This window comes from Phyllostomus hastatus, unplaced genomic scaffold (genome assembly GCF_019186645.2).
Source record: "Phyllostomus hastatus isolate PE091 unplaced genomic scaffold, TTU_PhHast_1.1 phas_contig_98, whole genome shotgun sequence".
NCBI lineage: Eukaryota > Metazoa > Chordata > Mammalia > Chiroptera > Phyllostomidae > Phyllostomus > Phyllostomus hastatus.
In genome coordinates, this window is record NW_025333999.1 from 12,814,544 (window position 1) to 12,831,048 (window position 16,505).

Sequence of the window (16,505 nt, forward strand, 5' to 3'; positions counted from 1 at the left end):
AAAATCTGATGAAACCTATGGACCTTCTGCTTGGAATAGCACACATTCACATACACATAGAATGGTTTGCATGCAATGTCATGGGGTTTATTGATCTCAAGTGAGGTCCCCCCGCTATGAACCTGGGAGAATTAGAAAAAGAAAATTGTGGAATGAATCTTCTTTCCAAAATTCTTTGAGTCTCATCTCCACGGTGACCACTTCAAATGCCAAATTCTAGGGTCACACCTTTGTAAGACAAACCTCAAACCCTGGGAATCTAATTATTTTTGCCATCATATTTTTAACTCCTCCTCTTGCAATAGTTCTCAGCCTTGGCCCTATGTTAGAATCATAGGTGGATATATAAAAAATTCCACTATGTGCCCAAGCCATACCCCAGATCAATTAAATTGGGATTTCTGGAGGGTGAGAGCAAGGCATCAGTAGTGTTTAAAGCTCCCAGATGACATGGATGGTTGACCAAGGTTGAGAAACACTTCTGCACTGGCTCTCCATTATTAAGAGAACAATTCAGATAATTTGGGCATCCCAGGCCCTCTGTTTTCCTTTCTGTGTCCTTTCTTTGTGGGGTATAACATTTTCCTCTTTAAGTTAATGATTGGCTTGCACCTCATATCATTTCATATGTCACTAAAAAATGTACTGTTCAACTACCACATAAGAAAGGCTTCATTTTAATCAGAGGTTACGGTGGGAAGAAAAAGAAGCAGAAATAAAAATACAAACCTCCTTGGCTTGTTAAACTCCATGCGCTCTCCTAAAAGAGCAGAAGACAAAAGAGCAGAAGACAAAAGGGAGGTGGTGGCCAAAATATTTTTCAAAGCTGATTTTAAAGAGGCCGATGATTCAGTTAAATCTGCATGCATGAAGAAGTCCAGAGATGAGGCAGAGACATCTAAGAGGGGATGTTCCTTTTATTATAGGAGATGAAGGTAAGATGAAGATGGCTGAGTAGGTGGGATTAAGTAGGCAGGGAAAAAAAGGTATTCTTTTCTTTAGAGTCATAAATTTAGAGCTAGAAGAGACCACTGAGATACTCAAGTGTCATTCTTTCATTTTACAGATGAGAAAGCAACCCAGGTTCATAATGTCCCAGCCTGAGGTCTCAGCTGGTAGTGGCAAGGTCAGACGTGGGCCTGGGGCGCCTGAGTTTAGAGTGTTCTCTCATCCTCTGTGATGCCAGGCTGAGGGGGGCTGCTGTCGCCAGGAGAGACCAGGTGAGCTGAGGAAGCTCACATAACTCATTAGTAAGGTGATCATATGCATTAGGATCTCAACTTAGACACTTCTGGGAGGGAAAGGGGGCAATAGGCAAATATGGACTTATTTCTTTTTAAAACCCATTTGCCATCTTTCTTGTGTCACCTTATTGATAATTCTACTGTCGCTAATACTTCTGTGTGGACAGTGGCTTTTATAAGCTTTTCAATGACCTTCAGCTCACCTGCCAGCCCTTCTAGTTGAGAATGCTAAGGTGTCAATCAAAAGAAAAGTTGCCTGTTTCTAACTCCTGTTAATTCTCTCCTTCCTGTCTGGCCTCTGCATGCTAGCATTCCTGTAAAGTAATGCAGGGACTCTTGAGAGAACAGTTGCACAAACACCCCTATGGTGGGAGTCTCAGATGTGCCTCCTGCACCTGACTGTCCACTTCCCTTCCTGCAGAGTGTCAGTGGGTTTGACCTGCATGGAAGAGAGCCTCTCTGAGTGAACTGTCTTTTCCAGACAGTCTTGCTTCCCAGGAGCACACTATTTCTCCTCCCTTCATTACGTTTCCTTTGTGAGAAGGCAGTGCTTTGATTTCTGTAACTTTATTGCTTATTTAAAGACAGATCTCCCCTTTTTCCAGTTTAGACCCTGTTTAGTTAACAAAGGTGGAGCTGTAGGTCAATTTTCTGCAGGTGATGCTCTTATATCTTCCTAAGTTAAACACTTTTCCTTTGGGACCCACCAGGAACAGAGTGCTGTTTCCTTGCCGGAGAGGAGTGCTGTCTTGGGGAGGGGGGCGGGGCTGCGTGGGGCTTAATCAGGTATCTCTCCTGCACCACCAGAATTTTTTTCCTAGAGATCCAAGGCAGTTTCCAGATTTGGAGATGCTTGGTAAGCCCCTTTATTATCTCTCTGTACTGATATGCAATGAATTCCTACTAGAAACTCTTGAGATTGACTTTTTGGACTCCTTTCTAATCAAGATTGGGATTAATCAGGGGCAGGACTCAATCAAGGGGAAACCATCCCTGTAAAATCTATAGATTCCAGTTATCAGTACTTCAACATTCACCCAGCTGTTGCTGCCTCATCCTCAGAGTTCCTAACACAGCAGCTGGTTAATTCAATTATCTTAATTTAGTAGCTTTCCAACTGTTGGTACTCTTTAGTTCATTTGTTGTTACTGTAGACTTCTGCTATATTTAAGAAACTTCACCCCATTTATTCCTAGATGTGTCAGGACTATAGCCATGGCACTGTGTCCCAACTTTGTTGGACCTTTTACTATCTTATCATGTTGTTGATTTTTATTAGCCTCCCTTTCCAGACACAAAGCAGTACTTTCTCCTGGATGAGTTATTTGGCGCCATGAAGCCCACGGTGATTAAAGAGGCCAAATTGTGCAGGTGGGTACCTGTGCTAGATGTAAATCTTTAGGTTGGAAAGGACTCTGATGGGGAAACTAAGTGGGACACCCAATAGCATTCTCATGTGACTTTCAAAAGAATCACATATTTCTCATTCTGCAACTTGGTAGGGATTGTGAACGTCACTAAGGTGGAGGAGGTTAGATTGTGGAGGTGGGTGCCTCAAATAGCATTTTCAGAGTGATGATGCCTCATCTAATTTCCCTTGCTGAAAGCAATTTTGAAGTTCAACTTTTGCTGTAGCGTTATTACCTTCCAAATTAAGAAGTTATTAAATTTAAATTTTTATTGCAAAGCTACCAACATACCATGTCAGAGAGGTTTTTGCAGATCTATTAAGTGTAAGCCAGATTTGATTCATTGAGCTTTCAATTTTCTCCAAGCCATCTTCAGGTATTTGTGGAAGCATTCATAACCTTATTTGGGGGGAGGTAGTCTTTCCTAAAGATGTGAGGTACAATCATAGTAGGCCATGTTTTGACACCTCATAGGAGAGTTTACATGTTTTATTTCCAAGGAAATTTTATTAATATTTAGCCAGTTATAGTTTGATTGTTTTTAAAACATATGTGTTGCCCTGGCTGCTGTAGCTCAGCTGGTACAGTGTTGTCCCACAAAGCAAAAGGTTGCCAGTTCGATTCCTGGTCAGGGCACATGCCTGGTTTGCAGGTTCAGTCCCCAGTCAGGGCTCCTATGAGAGGCAACCGATGGATGTTTCTTTCCTTCTCTTTCTTCCTCCCTTCTTCTCTTTCTCTCTCTCTAAAAAAAAAGTGTGTCTCGAAGGACCTATCTTCTATAAATGCACTGGATCAGAGTACAGTACCAAGATAAATGGTAGAGAAATAATCAGATTGGTTAGCTCATGAAAAGAGTGTTATCTAACTAGCTGGGTGACCACAGAAATCTGTCAGCATTTAATAACAACTTAGAAGCCCAGTGTTTTCATTTCTCTTACAAACATCTTTGAGATAATATATATACATGACAAACAAAGCTAGTATACTGCCCCAGTGCAAAATATTATTGTTGATTTTGTTGCTATGAATAATAATATTTTGCAAGGGGAGATTTGAAACCTGAACTATGGTAAAAACAGAAGTGGGCAGGGCTTTAAAATTTGGAAGGTAAGCACTAGATGACCTGCATTGGTGCCCCTCCCCGCAGTCACCTCATGGGCTCTCAGTGCTTAAGGCAGACTGAACATTGGACCAGGATTCAAATTTGAAAGTGCTATGATTGAGATGGGACACTGTGAATTGTGTGTCAATATCAAAGGCCATTTTCTGTATGGTTAAATGACAAACTGTTTGCTGCTCTGAAGGGCTTAGAAGCAACAGGGCTTAGATTCATTGGACTTGGATATAACAGAATAAGATTCAGTAATTAATATTAATGGACCCCTAGATTCTTTAAAGTACCAGATGTAATAGTTTATCCAAATAGTTAGCAGGAAGCTGATGAATAGAAGTACTGGTGGAGCACATCAAAGGATCTAGTATTTAGGGTCCAGGGTTCCATGGCTAAAAATTTGTGTAAGGAAGGAAATGTGTGTAAGGAGGGGCTCATAGAAGTACTGTTTCACCTGTATTGTCAATGAGTCCAGCAAAATAATCAGGGATAGTACAGAATGTCCAGCTGTGAGGCTTGAAAGAATCATTAGCACTGAAGAATTTCTCATGACTTGTGGCAGAATGCCCTGAGCTAGGTAGGAGTAGGGAGTGGATAATGGTGAGATACCACAAACCTAACATAATGGAGGTCCAAAACAAGGTTAAAGCACACAAACAAATGCTTAAGTAAGCCCTAAAATGCATTATCAAACTTTGGGGTAGAGATGTGGACTGGTTTCTGGTAGGGGAAGTATGGGAGCTATGCGACTGGCAGCATGGTGAGAAATGAGTAAGTAACAATTTCGAACATATCTTGTCAATCCTACTTGCAGCTCAAGACAACCTTTGTGAGCATAGGTTTCTTCTGATGTTGGTTGGTCAGTCTTCATTCATTCTAGCCTCACTATTTCACCATCTCCATGGAAAACAAAGGTTCACATCCAAAGTGTGGGCTTATTTTAGTAAACATCCTAAAACTGAAATTTTAAAATAAAAAGTTCAGACTCATCATGGAGATGAGGGTCATCATACCTGGCCGGTGTCAATGTGAGGAAATGGTTTAGTGTAAAAAGCTGATTAGAAGGAAAAGTAGCATCTAATCTTATGGCAGAGACTTACTTATGCTGAAGTGCATGAATTCATGGGCAGAGATCTGCTGGCAAAGGCTTAACAACCAACTTTCAGCATTTGCTGATTTCTGAGGTGTAAATATGCCCATCGTGACCAATTTCTACTTCACAGGTATGATGCACATGAAGAACCTCCAGAACATGGAACCATAAATGACTCCAAATAGCTGCTGCAATTTTGAGAAAGAAGAGTAAAGTAGGAGGGATCACAATACCTATAGTACACTAAACTATACTACAAGGCCACTGCAATCAAAACAGCCTGGTACTGGCATAAGAACAGGCGCATAGACCAATGGAACAGAACAGACAGCCCAGAAATTAACCCAAGTCTCTATGGTCCATTAATATTTGACAAAGGACGCAGCAACATAAAATGGAGTAAAAATAGCCTCTTCAACAAATGGTGTTGGGAGAACTGGACAGCTATTTGCAAAAAAATGAAACTCGAGCACCAACTTACACCTTATACAAAAATAAATTCAAGGTGGATAAAAGACTTAAATATAAACTGTGACACCATTAAAGTCCTAGAGGAGAATGTAGGTAGGAAAATCTCAGATATTTCACGCAGAAACTCTTTTACTGACATGTCCCCTAGAGCAAGGGACATAAAGGAAAGAATAAATAAATGAGACCTCATCAAAATAAAAAGCTTCTGCACAGCTAAAGAAAACAGTATCAAAATAAAAAGAGAACCAACTGTATGGAAAACATATTTGCCAATGATACCTCAGACAAGGGTTTAATCCCCAAAATATATAAAGAACTTACACGACTCCACTCTAAGAAAACAAGCAACCCAATTAAAAAATGGGCAAAGGACTTGAACAGACACTTCTCCAAGGAGGTCATACAGAGGATCCAACAACACATGAAACGATGTTCAATATCGCTAGTTATCAGAGAAATGCAAATTAAAACCACAATGAGATACCACTTCACACCAGTCAGAATGGCCATCAAAACAAAGCAACAAACAACAGTGTTGGAGAGGTTGTGGAGAAAGGGGGACCCTAGTGCACTGTTGGTGGGGCTGCAGACTGGTACAACCACTATGGAAAACAGTATGGAACTTTCTCAGAAAACTAAAAATGGATCTGCCTTTTGACCCAGCAATTCCACTGCTGGGACTGTATCCTAAGAACCATGAAACACCAATACAAAAGAACCTATGCACACCAATGTTCCTAGCAGCACGATTTACAATAGCTAAGTGCTGCAAGCAACCTAGGTGGTCATCAGTAAATGAATGGATCAAAAACCTATGGTACATTTACACAATGGAACTCTATGCAGCAGAAAGAAAGAAGGAGCTCCTACCCTTTGCAACAGCATGGATGGAGCTGGAAAGCATTATGCTAAGCAAAATAAGCCAGGCAGTGAAAGACAAATACCATATGATCTCACCTTTAACAGGAACCTAATCAACAAAACAAAGAAACAAACAAAATTTAACCAAAGACACTGAAATAGAGGACAGGCTGACAGTGACCAGAGGGGAGAGAAGAGGGAATTTCAGGGGAGAATGGGAAGGGTTTACAGGAACAAATTTAAAGGATACATGGACAAAAACTAGAGGGAGGGTGGTAATGGGAGGGAAGTGGGGAGGGATGGGTGGGTGGGCTGGAATGGGAGTAAAAGGGAGAAAACTGTACTTGAACAATGATTAAAATAAAAAAAAAAGAACCTCCAGAGCATTGAACATAGTAAAATGTAGTGGAAATAATTAGGAAGTGATGAGATTTGAGGATTTATGACCTTTGTTTATAATATAAACAATTTAATCATATGTTTTTAAAACTTAATTTTTAATAATGGTTGTTTTTTTAACAACCAGCTCACAAAATTCCTAGTCAATGAACAACCAGCTCTTGAGAGCCCTGTGAGCTGGCTGCAGCATGCCCATGAGTGAGAGCAGAGCATCGTTCTGGATGGGAAAAAGAGAAAGGAATAGCAGCGAAATAGGTTTTAAATTGTGAAGAGAATATGGCGAAATGTGGTGAAATATGGCGAAGTGTTAAATGAAGAACTTAAGTTAACACTTCACTATAGAATGGAAGTTTTTAAGTGGAGGCTATGTGAACGTGGAAGGCATGTTAAATATGCAATTTAAGTATCCATTGTGAGAATGGATAGGTAGTTAGTGCCTAAAGTTCCTTCCAACCTTGAGCCTATACGTTTCTGTTATTTAGGTATAAGACACATACCAGGGTCGAGCTAAACTCCAATGCCAGATAAAAAATCTGCAGCGAGGAAGTAGACTCATACATACTTCAATCAGATAGGTTATTTGGATAATAGTTTGCCTACATTACAGGTCATTTGAGATCACTTAATAAGAACAATGAAAATAGATTTCAGAGATAATGTTCAATTTCATCAAGTTTGCATTTTATACCAAAGAAATATAGATTATAAATTCAGGTTATAAATTTATGAACTTTACCTTCCATGAAGAAATAAAATAAGATTTTTGGTTGCAACTTACATATAGAAGATAATGGCATAAATTTACTAAACTTTTCTTCCTTGTTATATATGCATACTGTTGAAAAACCAAAACAGAGAGTGTTTCTCTGTTTTATGGTCAAACCAAAGATTAAATTACATCTGTATATACAGTTATAATGGACTACAACTTTAATGTGAAAAATCTATGCTACAGATTTTATCATCATGCTCTAATACCAACATTAAAATTGACTTTTAAAATTAAGTTTATTCTTTCCCTTAATATATGTTGATTATAGAATATTTGGAGAAACACTAATGTCAAAGAAAAATTACGCATTGTGTCACCACCCAGAGACATTTCTGGGAACACCTTGGTACATTTCCTTCCTGTCTTTTTTGGCTCCACATGCTTTGTTTGTTGTACATACTTGTGATCATATTGTTCTTTTAAAAAATATTGTATTTGCATTTTGTATCCTGTACCTAAAGCACAAACAATTTCCTCTTTTTTTAAACAAAAGTTTGATTACATAACAATCTACCTGGTGGATTCACTGTCATTTTTCTTAAACACCTGCTAGTGTAGGATTTTTGGTGATTTGATGGTGAGTTTTACACCTTGAACATTGTGATGTGAACTGTCATTATAGTCTGGGTTTTGTAGAGTTTTGGGAAACCAACTACCAGGCCAAATTTGTAGATATGAAGAAAATACATAAAAATATTCTTATAGTTTCCCTTATAAAGCCCTTGAACCTGCTCCATGTCAGAAAGCACAGCTGTGGTTTGCCAATATGTATCACTTTCTAAACAGGAACTTCTTTTACCTTTGACTTCATGGTCTTTCCTAGACACCCTCTTTTCCCACCAAGTTCTAAACAAGTTCTTCCTAGAGGAAAGGAGCATCCAAACAATGTCTCTTCTTATTCAGTGTAGAGGAAGGTTTGTGTGCATCTGGACTCCAAGAAAAAAGAACAACTTTCAAGTGATTCTTCTTTTGTCATGTAATATAAAGAGCTGTCTTGCAAAAACCCACAGGTGAGTCTTGGGAGCTCTATGGTGCTGGCAAGATTGTGGGTGTCCTGGGTGCTACTCAGCTCGAATTGGAAGTAGGACACCTCCAGGACTTACAGACTCTCTAGGACTTCACCAGGAAAACCCATAACGGGTTTCCTTCTTGTGAATCTATCTATACACAACGTACATATTTAACCAACTTTGGCCTAATAAGTGTAGATCAGAATGACCAAGATAATTTGTAAAATGCCTCTTTTTTTCCAGGGATAAGAAGGGTAAGTAAAAACATTTATGATACAGCAGGCTTTAACAAGCCAACATTCCACTGGTTTTCTTCCCAAGCCAGAGAGATTTATTCAGTCATCCATTAATTCAACAAACTCTATGGATGATGATATGCAGGTGAATAAGACATACTTCCTACCCTCAAAGCACCCAGTCTAACAACAGACATATACTTAGATAATTTAAACATAAGTCAGTAAGAGTGAAGATTTTATGAGAATACTTAGGAAGGGCAACCAGCTCAGTTTTAAGGCAGGTAGGAAATGGGAAAAAAATATCAGTGAAGACTTCCTAGAGGCAGTTATATCTAAATTGGTTTTGGAAGAACCATTTACCTGCTGAGGAAGGAAAGCAGGGTGGGTATGGGGGAATACTGGGGTGAGGGATGGTGCTGTTCTCGGCAGAGAGATAGTCTAAGCCATGGTGGAGGGGGCATGGAATCAAGACTTGTGTTCTGGTGGTGCTTCTTTGACGTGCTTATCATAAATTTGTAAAACTGTCAGGTAGGCAGGTAGGTGTTTGTGTCTGCAGTTCTGGGATGAGGACAGAGATGGAGATCTAAATTTGGCAGCCACTGGTAAATACATGATATTTACATCTGTTAATATCTGGAAACACTGTAGGAAGTTGTCTGGGAGAGTATGCAGTTGGAGAAGGGGGCCCAGGACAGTGGTCAGGGAGAAAGATCACCCTAATATTTAGAGGGTGGTCTGGAAGGAGGAGCCAGCTAAGGAAACTGAAATGGGTGACTAGAAGGGTTGGAAGGAAACCAATCATGTATCAAGGGAAAAAAGGATCTCAATGGGCATGGAGAGATCAGCCATTTCAAATGCCTTTGGGAAGCAGAGAAAGATAAAACTGAAGCAGTAACCATTGGCCCAGGCTGGTGTAGATTGAGTGCCGGCCTATGAACCTAAAGGTTGCCATTTGGATTCCCAGTCAGGGCACATGCCTGGGCTACACCAGGTCCCTGGTCAGGGGTGTGTGAGAGACAACCAACTGATGTTTTTCTCTCACGTGCATATTTCTCTCTCTCCCTTTCTTTCTCCTTCCCCTATCTCTGAAAATAAATAAATAAAATCTAAAAAAAAAAAAAAAGTAACCATTGGATTTGGTAAAATGAAGATTGTTAATGACCTTGACAGAAACTATAGGGACAGAAGTCTTAGTGCAGAGGATAGAAGATAGAATGTAAGCTATGGAAGGAAAGATAGACAAGAGCAACCATTGCCTCTGGGCTAGTGGGTATGCTGGCCTCTCTTCCTAAGAGCCATTCAGAAGAAAGGGAGGCAGTTTATGGTGGCCTGCAATGACTGCTCAGGGTCAAAAGTGCCAGGTCCACTTGTAGCTGGGTACCAAGATGCACAGGCTTTTGATTATTATATCCATCTTAGCTCATCTCATAAGCAGTTCATCTCAGGACTCTATACAACATTCTTAGAACAGTGCTCAGAACATTGTCCGTGCTATATGAACTTTTGTTATAGTCATCCTAGTTTTAGGCAAGCTTTATTGGCTTCTAAGAATAAATCATTTATGTAGATCAAATCGTTTTCCAGGATGTGTTAAGATTCAAATCTTACACATGGCACAAACTGAAGTATAAGAAAGAAAAATGATTTGTGTATCAGGGTGCCAGTCCCCAGTTTAATGGTCTGTTCCTTCTCTCTTCTGTCTCCTCAGAGTTCTGGTTAAGGTAGAGAGTCATCACTAGTGAAAAGAGAAAGAAGAAGTAAAGGCATAGGCAGAGAAGTACATTTATGAAATTAACCAAAATACAAGTACCCACAGCACACAATGCATTGAAGTTTTGTACCTGTTTGCACAGGTAGCTGGAAGATGACAGATACAGGGTGGATTTTTAGTTTTGGTTTACCCATTAGTAAAGAAAAAGAATTAATGTAGAAATGGAGGAATAGTAAGACAACAGTGCAGGTTCTCATTTGTGGAGAAATTCAGAAATTTTACAATGTAACTCTCTGGAGATCCAGAATAAGGTAGAAAATGGACATAATAAATAGGAGATGTAAATATTGTAAACTTCCCCTTGGTCTCCAAATGCCTTATCACTCATTTTGACCTTAAGGTCAAATTCTGGCTATTTTTATTTTTCATGTGGAAAATGTGGATGTCTCTCTTCTGGGAGTTATTGTGGGGATTCAGCAAGATGTACATTGGGACTGCATCATGAATGCATTTTTCAATGAAGTACACGTCCCGCCTTGGCTGATGACTGGTTTCCTGTGCATTTTTTTCCTTACACCTCTTAACTCTGTTGAAGATGCTTTCAATACAAATCTAATCATAACCTCAGTTAACATTTATCATGCACTTGAATTAAGTCATTTAGTCTTTGAAACAATCCTACAAGGTAGGACGGATTGTTACCATCACCTCCTGTGTGGAACCAGCATTTGGTAGCCTGCTTCAGAGCCCAGATCTTACCTACTGTTTCTACACTTTTAGCTGGACAAAGCTGGGCCACTTTTTCAGCCATGTTCTGCTATTAGCAAACGCATTTTTCTGTTTAGAAACATTCTTAACCGCCTTCAGTCCCCAAGGACTCTCGCCTCAGTTCCCGGGTCACCCAGATGGAACCAGCCCAGCTACGTCCTTCTTGGCTCCTCGAACTTTCACCTTGGCCAAGGAGTTTGCACCACAGTCCCTTTTTTTCACTGGCCTCAGGGCTAACGCACAGAGTCACTATCTGAAGGAGCAATACGGGTATGCGCTAAAAAGACACAGGCTCGAAAGACTCTCTGCGAGCAAGCACTATAGCTGGACAGCTGAACCCACCCCAGAGTACGGACACTGGAGCGAGGGCTTGGGACACCAATGTGCAGCAAGAACAGGAAAGCAGGCACCCCGGCACTGCGAGAGACCAGATCACTAGCGCGCTGGGTCAGGGTGCAACGAAGCCACTCCAACCAGGACACCGCAGCTTGGCCGGGGTTAGGGGGCTGGGGAGGGAGGGAGAGGCGGGGCCAAGAGCTCTCCCAGACGCTCCCCTGTCTCTCCTCCTCCTCTCCGCCCCAGCCCTCGCCCCGCCCCGCCCCTCCGGCCCAGCCCGGCGGCTCCGCCCCGGGTGACGTCACTGGCCAGGCCAGCCGGCGCCATTTTGAAAGTGGAGTCGCCTGCCCCTGCTGCTCCCGCTGCCGTCGCTGTTGTAGCTGCCACCGCCGCTGCTGGAAAAAAAGCAAGAGCGGGGAAGCCCCAGAGTGAAATCCACCATCCTGCTGGCTCGTCTGACCGCCCCTCCTTCCTTCTCCCCGGACCCCCACCCCTAACCCCCACAGGTGCCATCCGCCGCCATCCGCCCTCTCTACCCCCCCATCCCCAGGTGAGGGGGGTGAGTTCAGGAAGCAGAGACCCCGAGGAACCCAGCAGGGTCACCATTTGCAGCGCAACATGGCAGGTAAAGGAGAAATCACCCTCGGCCACTGACAAGGCACCGCTTCCTTCCTCCTCCCTCCATCACCCCCTAGCGACCGTCAGTGCCTGTCGTGGAGCCACGGGGCGCCCCTTGGATTTCGGGGAATTGATTAAGTGGGGTGGGGTGGAAGTGGGGAGGGTTCTGGTGCGGCGAGCGGTCGCTGTGATATCGAAATGGCTTTTAAAATGAGGGCTGGAACCTTGGCACGGGTGGGGGTGGGGTGTGTGCCAGCGAGCTGTGGGGTAAGGCGTGGGTGGGGCGGGGTGGGGGCGAGTGCAGATTTGTCCTTACTGCTTTGGAGTCTGGTGTAATCTCCAGCCGCCCCCCACCCTCCGGCTCTTTGGCAGATCTTTCTTCATTTAATTACTGTTTTTCCCTGCTGCAAGCCTTCTTGGGTGTTTATACAAATATATTTTGCACTGAGAAGGAAGAGTGCGTTACAAGTTAAAATATAATGCTCCCCCCCCCCCCCCACTGTGTGCACGTATATTTTTGAGACTGTAAACCTGAGGGGTTTTTTTTTTGTCTCGAACCATCTCTTTTTCGTTTGATACCCTTTATGTCCAAAGAGTGCAAGGCCTTTGATACAGCAAGTTGCATGAAAAATGTGATTTCAACTTTCCGTTTTGCATGTTAGCCTTGTGCAGATGTCGTTTTCCCGAAAGGGTTTCAATTGAGTTAGTTAAAATAGTTGTGGAGTTAAGTGATATAAATAGCCAAGAAGAGAAAGATGTAGGTAAAAGCTTGCGGGGGGGGGGGGGATGCATAGAGAAAAACAGGTTAGAATATTAAGCAAGGAATGTTAAGTGAAGGAAGAGAAAGGTAATTTCTTTGAGGATTAGTTTTGTACATTTTGGTGTGGCTAAATAGCTGGTTGAATCAGTGCTACAACTAGGTTCAGTTTCTCCATAGATCCAGGATATTTCCTCCTCAGTACTTAGAAGTGAAATAGAAACATTCAGGGACCAAAACAATTTTGGCTTTTTCAATATTTGGATGGATAAAGCCTTTGACAAAGTTAACAAGTTGGATTGACTTACAGTTTGCTATACACAAGTTGCTCTTTGGTCTTGTTGAATAGTTAAGTAAACTTAAAATTGTTTTGCACTAGATGATGACAAATAAGCAAAATTAGTTCTCTGCAAGGTCCTTTGAAATCTGAGGGATAAGGTGAAGGGAGGCAAAACAAGCTTCCCCTGACGATCTCTTCACCAGCCTTCATTGTGGCTTTTCCTCTGTGGAGTCACTGATTTGCTGGGAACGAAATACAAGAGATGGGTGTTGCATTTTGTATTTGCTGTCTGTGTGCTTTGGTGACAGGCTGCCTAGGAATCATTACATTCCTTACCCAGGCAATAATGTTCCTGAAGCTTTCTCCTCCTTCCACGTTTCAGTGGTACTTCAGTCTTACTGAATCTTCTGCAGGCTCTTTGTACACTTAAAAACAAATACCAAAAGTCAGAGTTTTCCTTTTTCTGGTAGGTTTTGCTTATAGGTAAGGCTTTTACTGTATCTGAGGGGAAGGGGAAATGCAAGGGAAGTTTTGAATACATGTACAATGTTGCTTACAGTACATGGCCTTTTAATATTTCATTCCTGTAATCTCTTTTTCCCCCTGAAACAGTACCAACTATTGGGTTGTCGAGTTTTTGTTCAAGTTAGTGTGCTGGGGTACTGGTTGTATATGTGGGCAGTACTAGGCTGTTAGTATGCCAACCATGGATACCATCTCAGTGTTTACGAGAGTAAACATGAACAGAACGCAGTTTTAATTGGTATGTGTTCTTTTCCAGGAGCTGGAGGAGGGAATGATATTCAGTGGTGTTTTTCTCAGGTGAAAGGAGCAGTAGACGATGATGTAGCAGAAGGTAAGAGAACATTTACTAATGCAAATTTTGAATATAGAATCTTCAAAAGCTTGAATACTGAAGCACCTCTTTGCAGATGAGTCTTGTTATAATTTAAGAACATTTTGTATCGTCTAAGCAATAGAAGAACAGTTTTAAAAGTCATCTATCTGGAAAATAGTCTTAAATCTCATATTCTTGATGTCTCATTCTTAATTTTCTCTGAATTAAGTGAAAGGAGCAGTAGATGATATGTATATAAAACCATCAAAAGAATCCAAGGTTCATATAAAGCTTTCCTTGATGTGTAAATTCCATGCACAAGTAAATAGTGATGCACTTTCATGTTTGTACATCATTTTTAGACAATTAAGTTGAAATGGGTGCCGTTGACATTTAGTTCGGAAGCATGTTGACAGCATCTTTTATTTTTGAGGGAAGCCTTTTAGTGTTTGTTTTTTTTTTTTAACTTGCTATCTTTCAGAGTGTGGTGTTGATTGGCATATTTTTTGAAGAAATTCTGGCTCGGTGATGCATTTATTTCTTGTAAGGATTAATTTAGGTGGGTAAGAAAATAACAGGGCTGTGGATATGTCACATGCCTTCTGGGAAGCTTATTGTGAAGGTGGAAGCTGGATTTGGTCAGTCGAAGTAGTTAAGTGTTAATTTTTCCTCCAAATTTGTTTATTAGTATATTTCAAAAGTTTAAAGTTTTGAAACATTAGGATTTTGCACTCATTTGAGATGGTCTTAGGTGGAGGAGGCATTATTTCATCATTCAGCAATATTATTTAAAGTTTGAATTTTAATCATATTCTGTGTCTTAAATTACAGTAGGAATTTTCCAGCAAAACTCAGGTGAATTAAAATGTACTTCTAATATTTAAAAATTGTCTAGAGAAAGTTTATAAATAATTTTTATCAAGATTATATTGTCCACATATTAACACCCTATTTCTGATTCAGAGTACTGTTGTTTTGAGGATCTTTCCACGTGATAAGATGATGCTTTGTGTTGAGCCACTAGAATGGTTGGATATGCATAGTGTCACTTCTAATGATGTGTTGGATCTGAGTCTGGTGAGCCCTGTGGCAGGCCAGCAGGCCTACATCATGGTGCTTGTGATACCGCACAGGGCACTGTCACGTCTTCTCATATGAATCGTCCTCGTCTGTTTTTCAGATGAGAAACAACCTTGAGGAAGTTAAGAGACTCACTGATGGTCACACAAATAGGGCAAATCAAGGTTTTCTGGTGAAACCTTTGGTGTTGGACTTGTTTGGAGAAATGAATTCTGAATTCAAGGGAGGAGTCTTGTGTTACTCGTTTTGTAACTCCAGTACCTGTTGAATGGTAGGCACTCCAATGTTGGATCATTAGCTCTGTGCTGTTATGTAATACCAAGTTTTGAAAGTGTGTATACTTGAAAAACATTCCTTGGTTGATTTTCATTTATTCCTTTTATCAGTGATCCTTTGGGGGCTGCCTGAAACCTGAGTGAGCACTGGAGCTATGAGGTGTCTTAGAACATAAATCCTGCCCTGAAGGAGTTCCTAGTTTTCTTGTTAAATGGTAGGCAGAATGACTACATGGATGGATGTTTTTTAAAGTCTGTTCATTTGTCTTTTAAAATAGGAGAAAATGTCCAAAATTTATAGCAGAAGTACATAAGGAGGTGTCATAAGAAAATGAGATCAAAACGCATTGGGCAATTGAGGTTTATGTGCCATTCTGGACAAAGGAAAATGGTGGTCAGGGGTCTGGGATTTCAAAGGGAAAACAGAAAACAGGCAGTTTACATACAGGCTGATGAGAGAGTGGACATGGAAATAGATTCTTGCTGGGCCACTCACAAGCCATGGTACCCAGAGGGAAGTTCCGCTGACAGGCTTTGCTAGATTTGTCTGTCTGCCACAGTTGGTCTCTGTGGTAATGCTAGGGTGCTGCTCCCTTCCTTTAAGCCCAGTTTTCTATCTGAATTCCTCTAGGCAGGTAAAGGAAGGGTCAAAGGTTCTTTCTGAATCTTTTATTCCCTAACTACCAGCTCAAAGTCAATATCCCAAAAGGAATATTTTGGGGTGGCAAAACTTTGGTCCTCTTCAGCCCTGCCTTTGAAACTATGAATGAAAAGCTTTACATTCCAGAAGCTATGTTGGTAAGTTGCTCATTTTTTCATTGAACCAACCATTCATTCCTGACAATGTCAGTTCAGTTAAACCCTTGTGGCTCATTTTAGAAGGCAGTGGTGCAGATGGGTTCTCAAATTAGACACATGGGTTTTATTTAATCAGAAGAAATTGATTATTACAGACTTACCTTACTGGACCAAATGATTGAGGTACGTATAATGGATCAGTTGTTCTCTTCTACAACTTAGCTTCATTTTGCTACTGATTCATTAACTGATTTTCTTCTGTGGTTGTTAAATATTACTTCAACATACAGTGCATTTCTAGCATCTTAACATGCTGAGTCTTGGTATGTATATTTTAATAAAAATATGACCTGTTCTAGTACCTGAATTTATACAAATGTACTAAGTATAAAAAGCATCCAATTTTTAAATTACACTGATTGAATTTGAGTATTT

The 16,505-nt window shown here is 40.9% G+C and overlaps 1 protein-coding gene across 3 annotated transcripts in view; it reads left to right on the top strand.

Moving 5' to 3' along the window:
- Positions 1 to 11,727: 11,727 nt before the first annotated feature.
- The window catches only part of PPP2R2A (protein phosphatase 2 regulatory subunit Balpha), an 89,105-nt gene continuing 84,327 nt past the window's right edge, over positions 11,728 to 16,505 (top strand). The window contains exons 1-2 of one of the 3 annotated variants that reach the window (XM_045853248.1): positions 11,728 to 12,049; positions 13,861 to 13,935. In XM_045853248.1, coding sequence (XP_045709204.1) covers positions 12,043 to 12,049; positions 13,861 to 13,935 — 82 coding nt within the window. In that variant the 5' untranslated portion in view covers positions 11,728 to 12,042. Of the gene's footprint in view, positions 12,050 to 13,860; positions 13,936 to 16,505 lie in introns of those variants that run through there. The other 2 variants (XM_045853247.1, XM_045853249.1) reach the window with 2 other exon arrangements.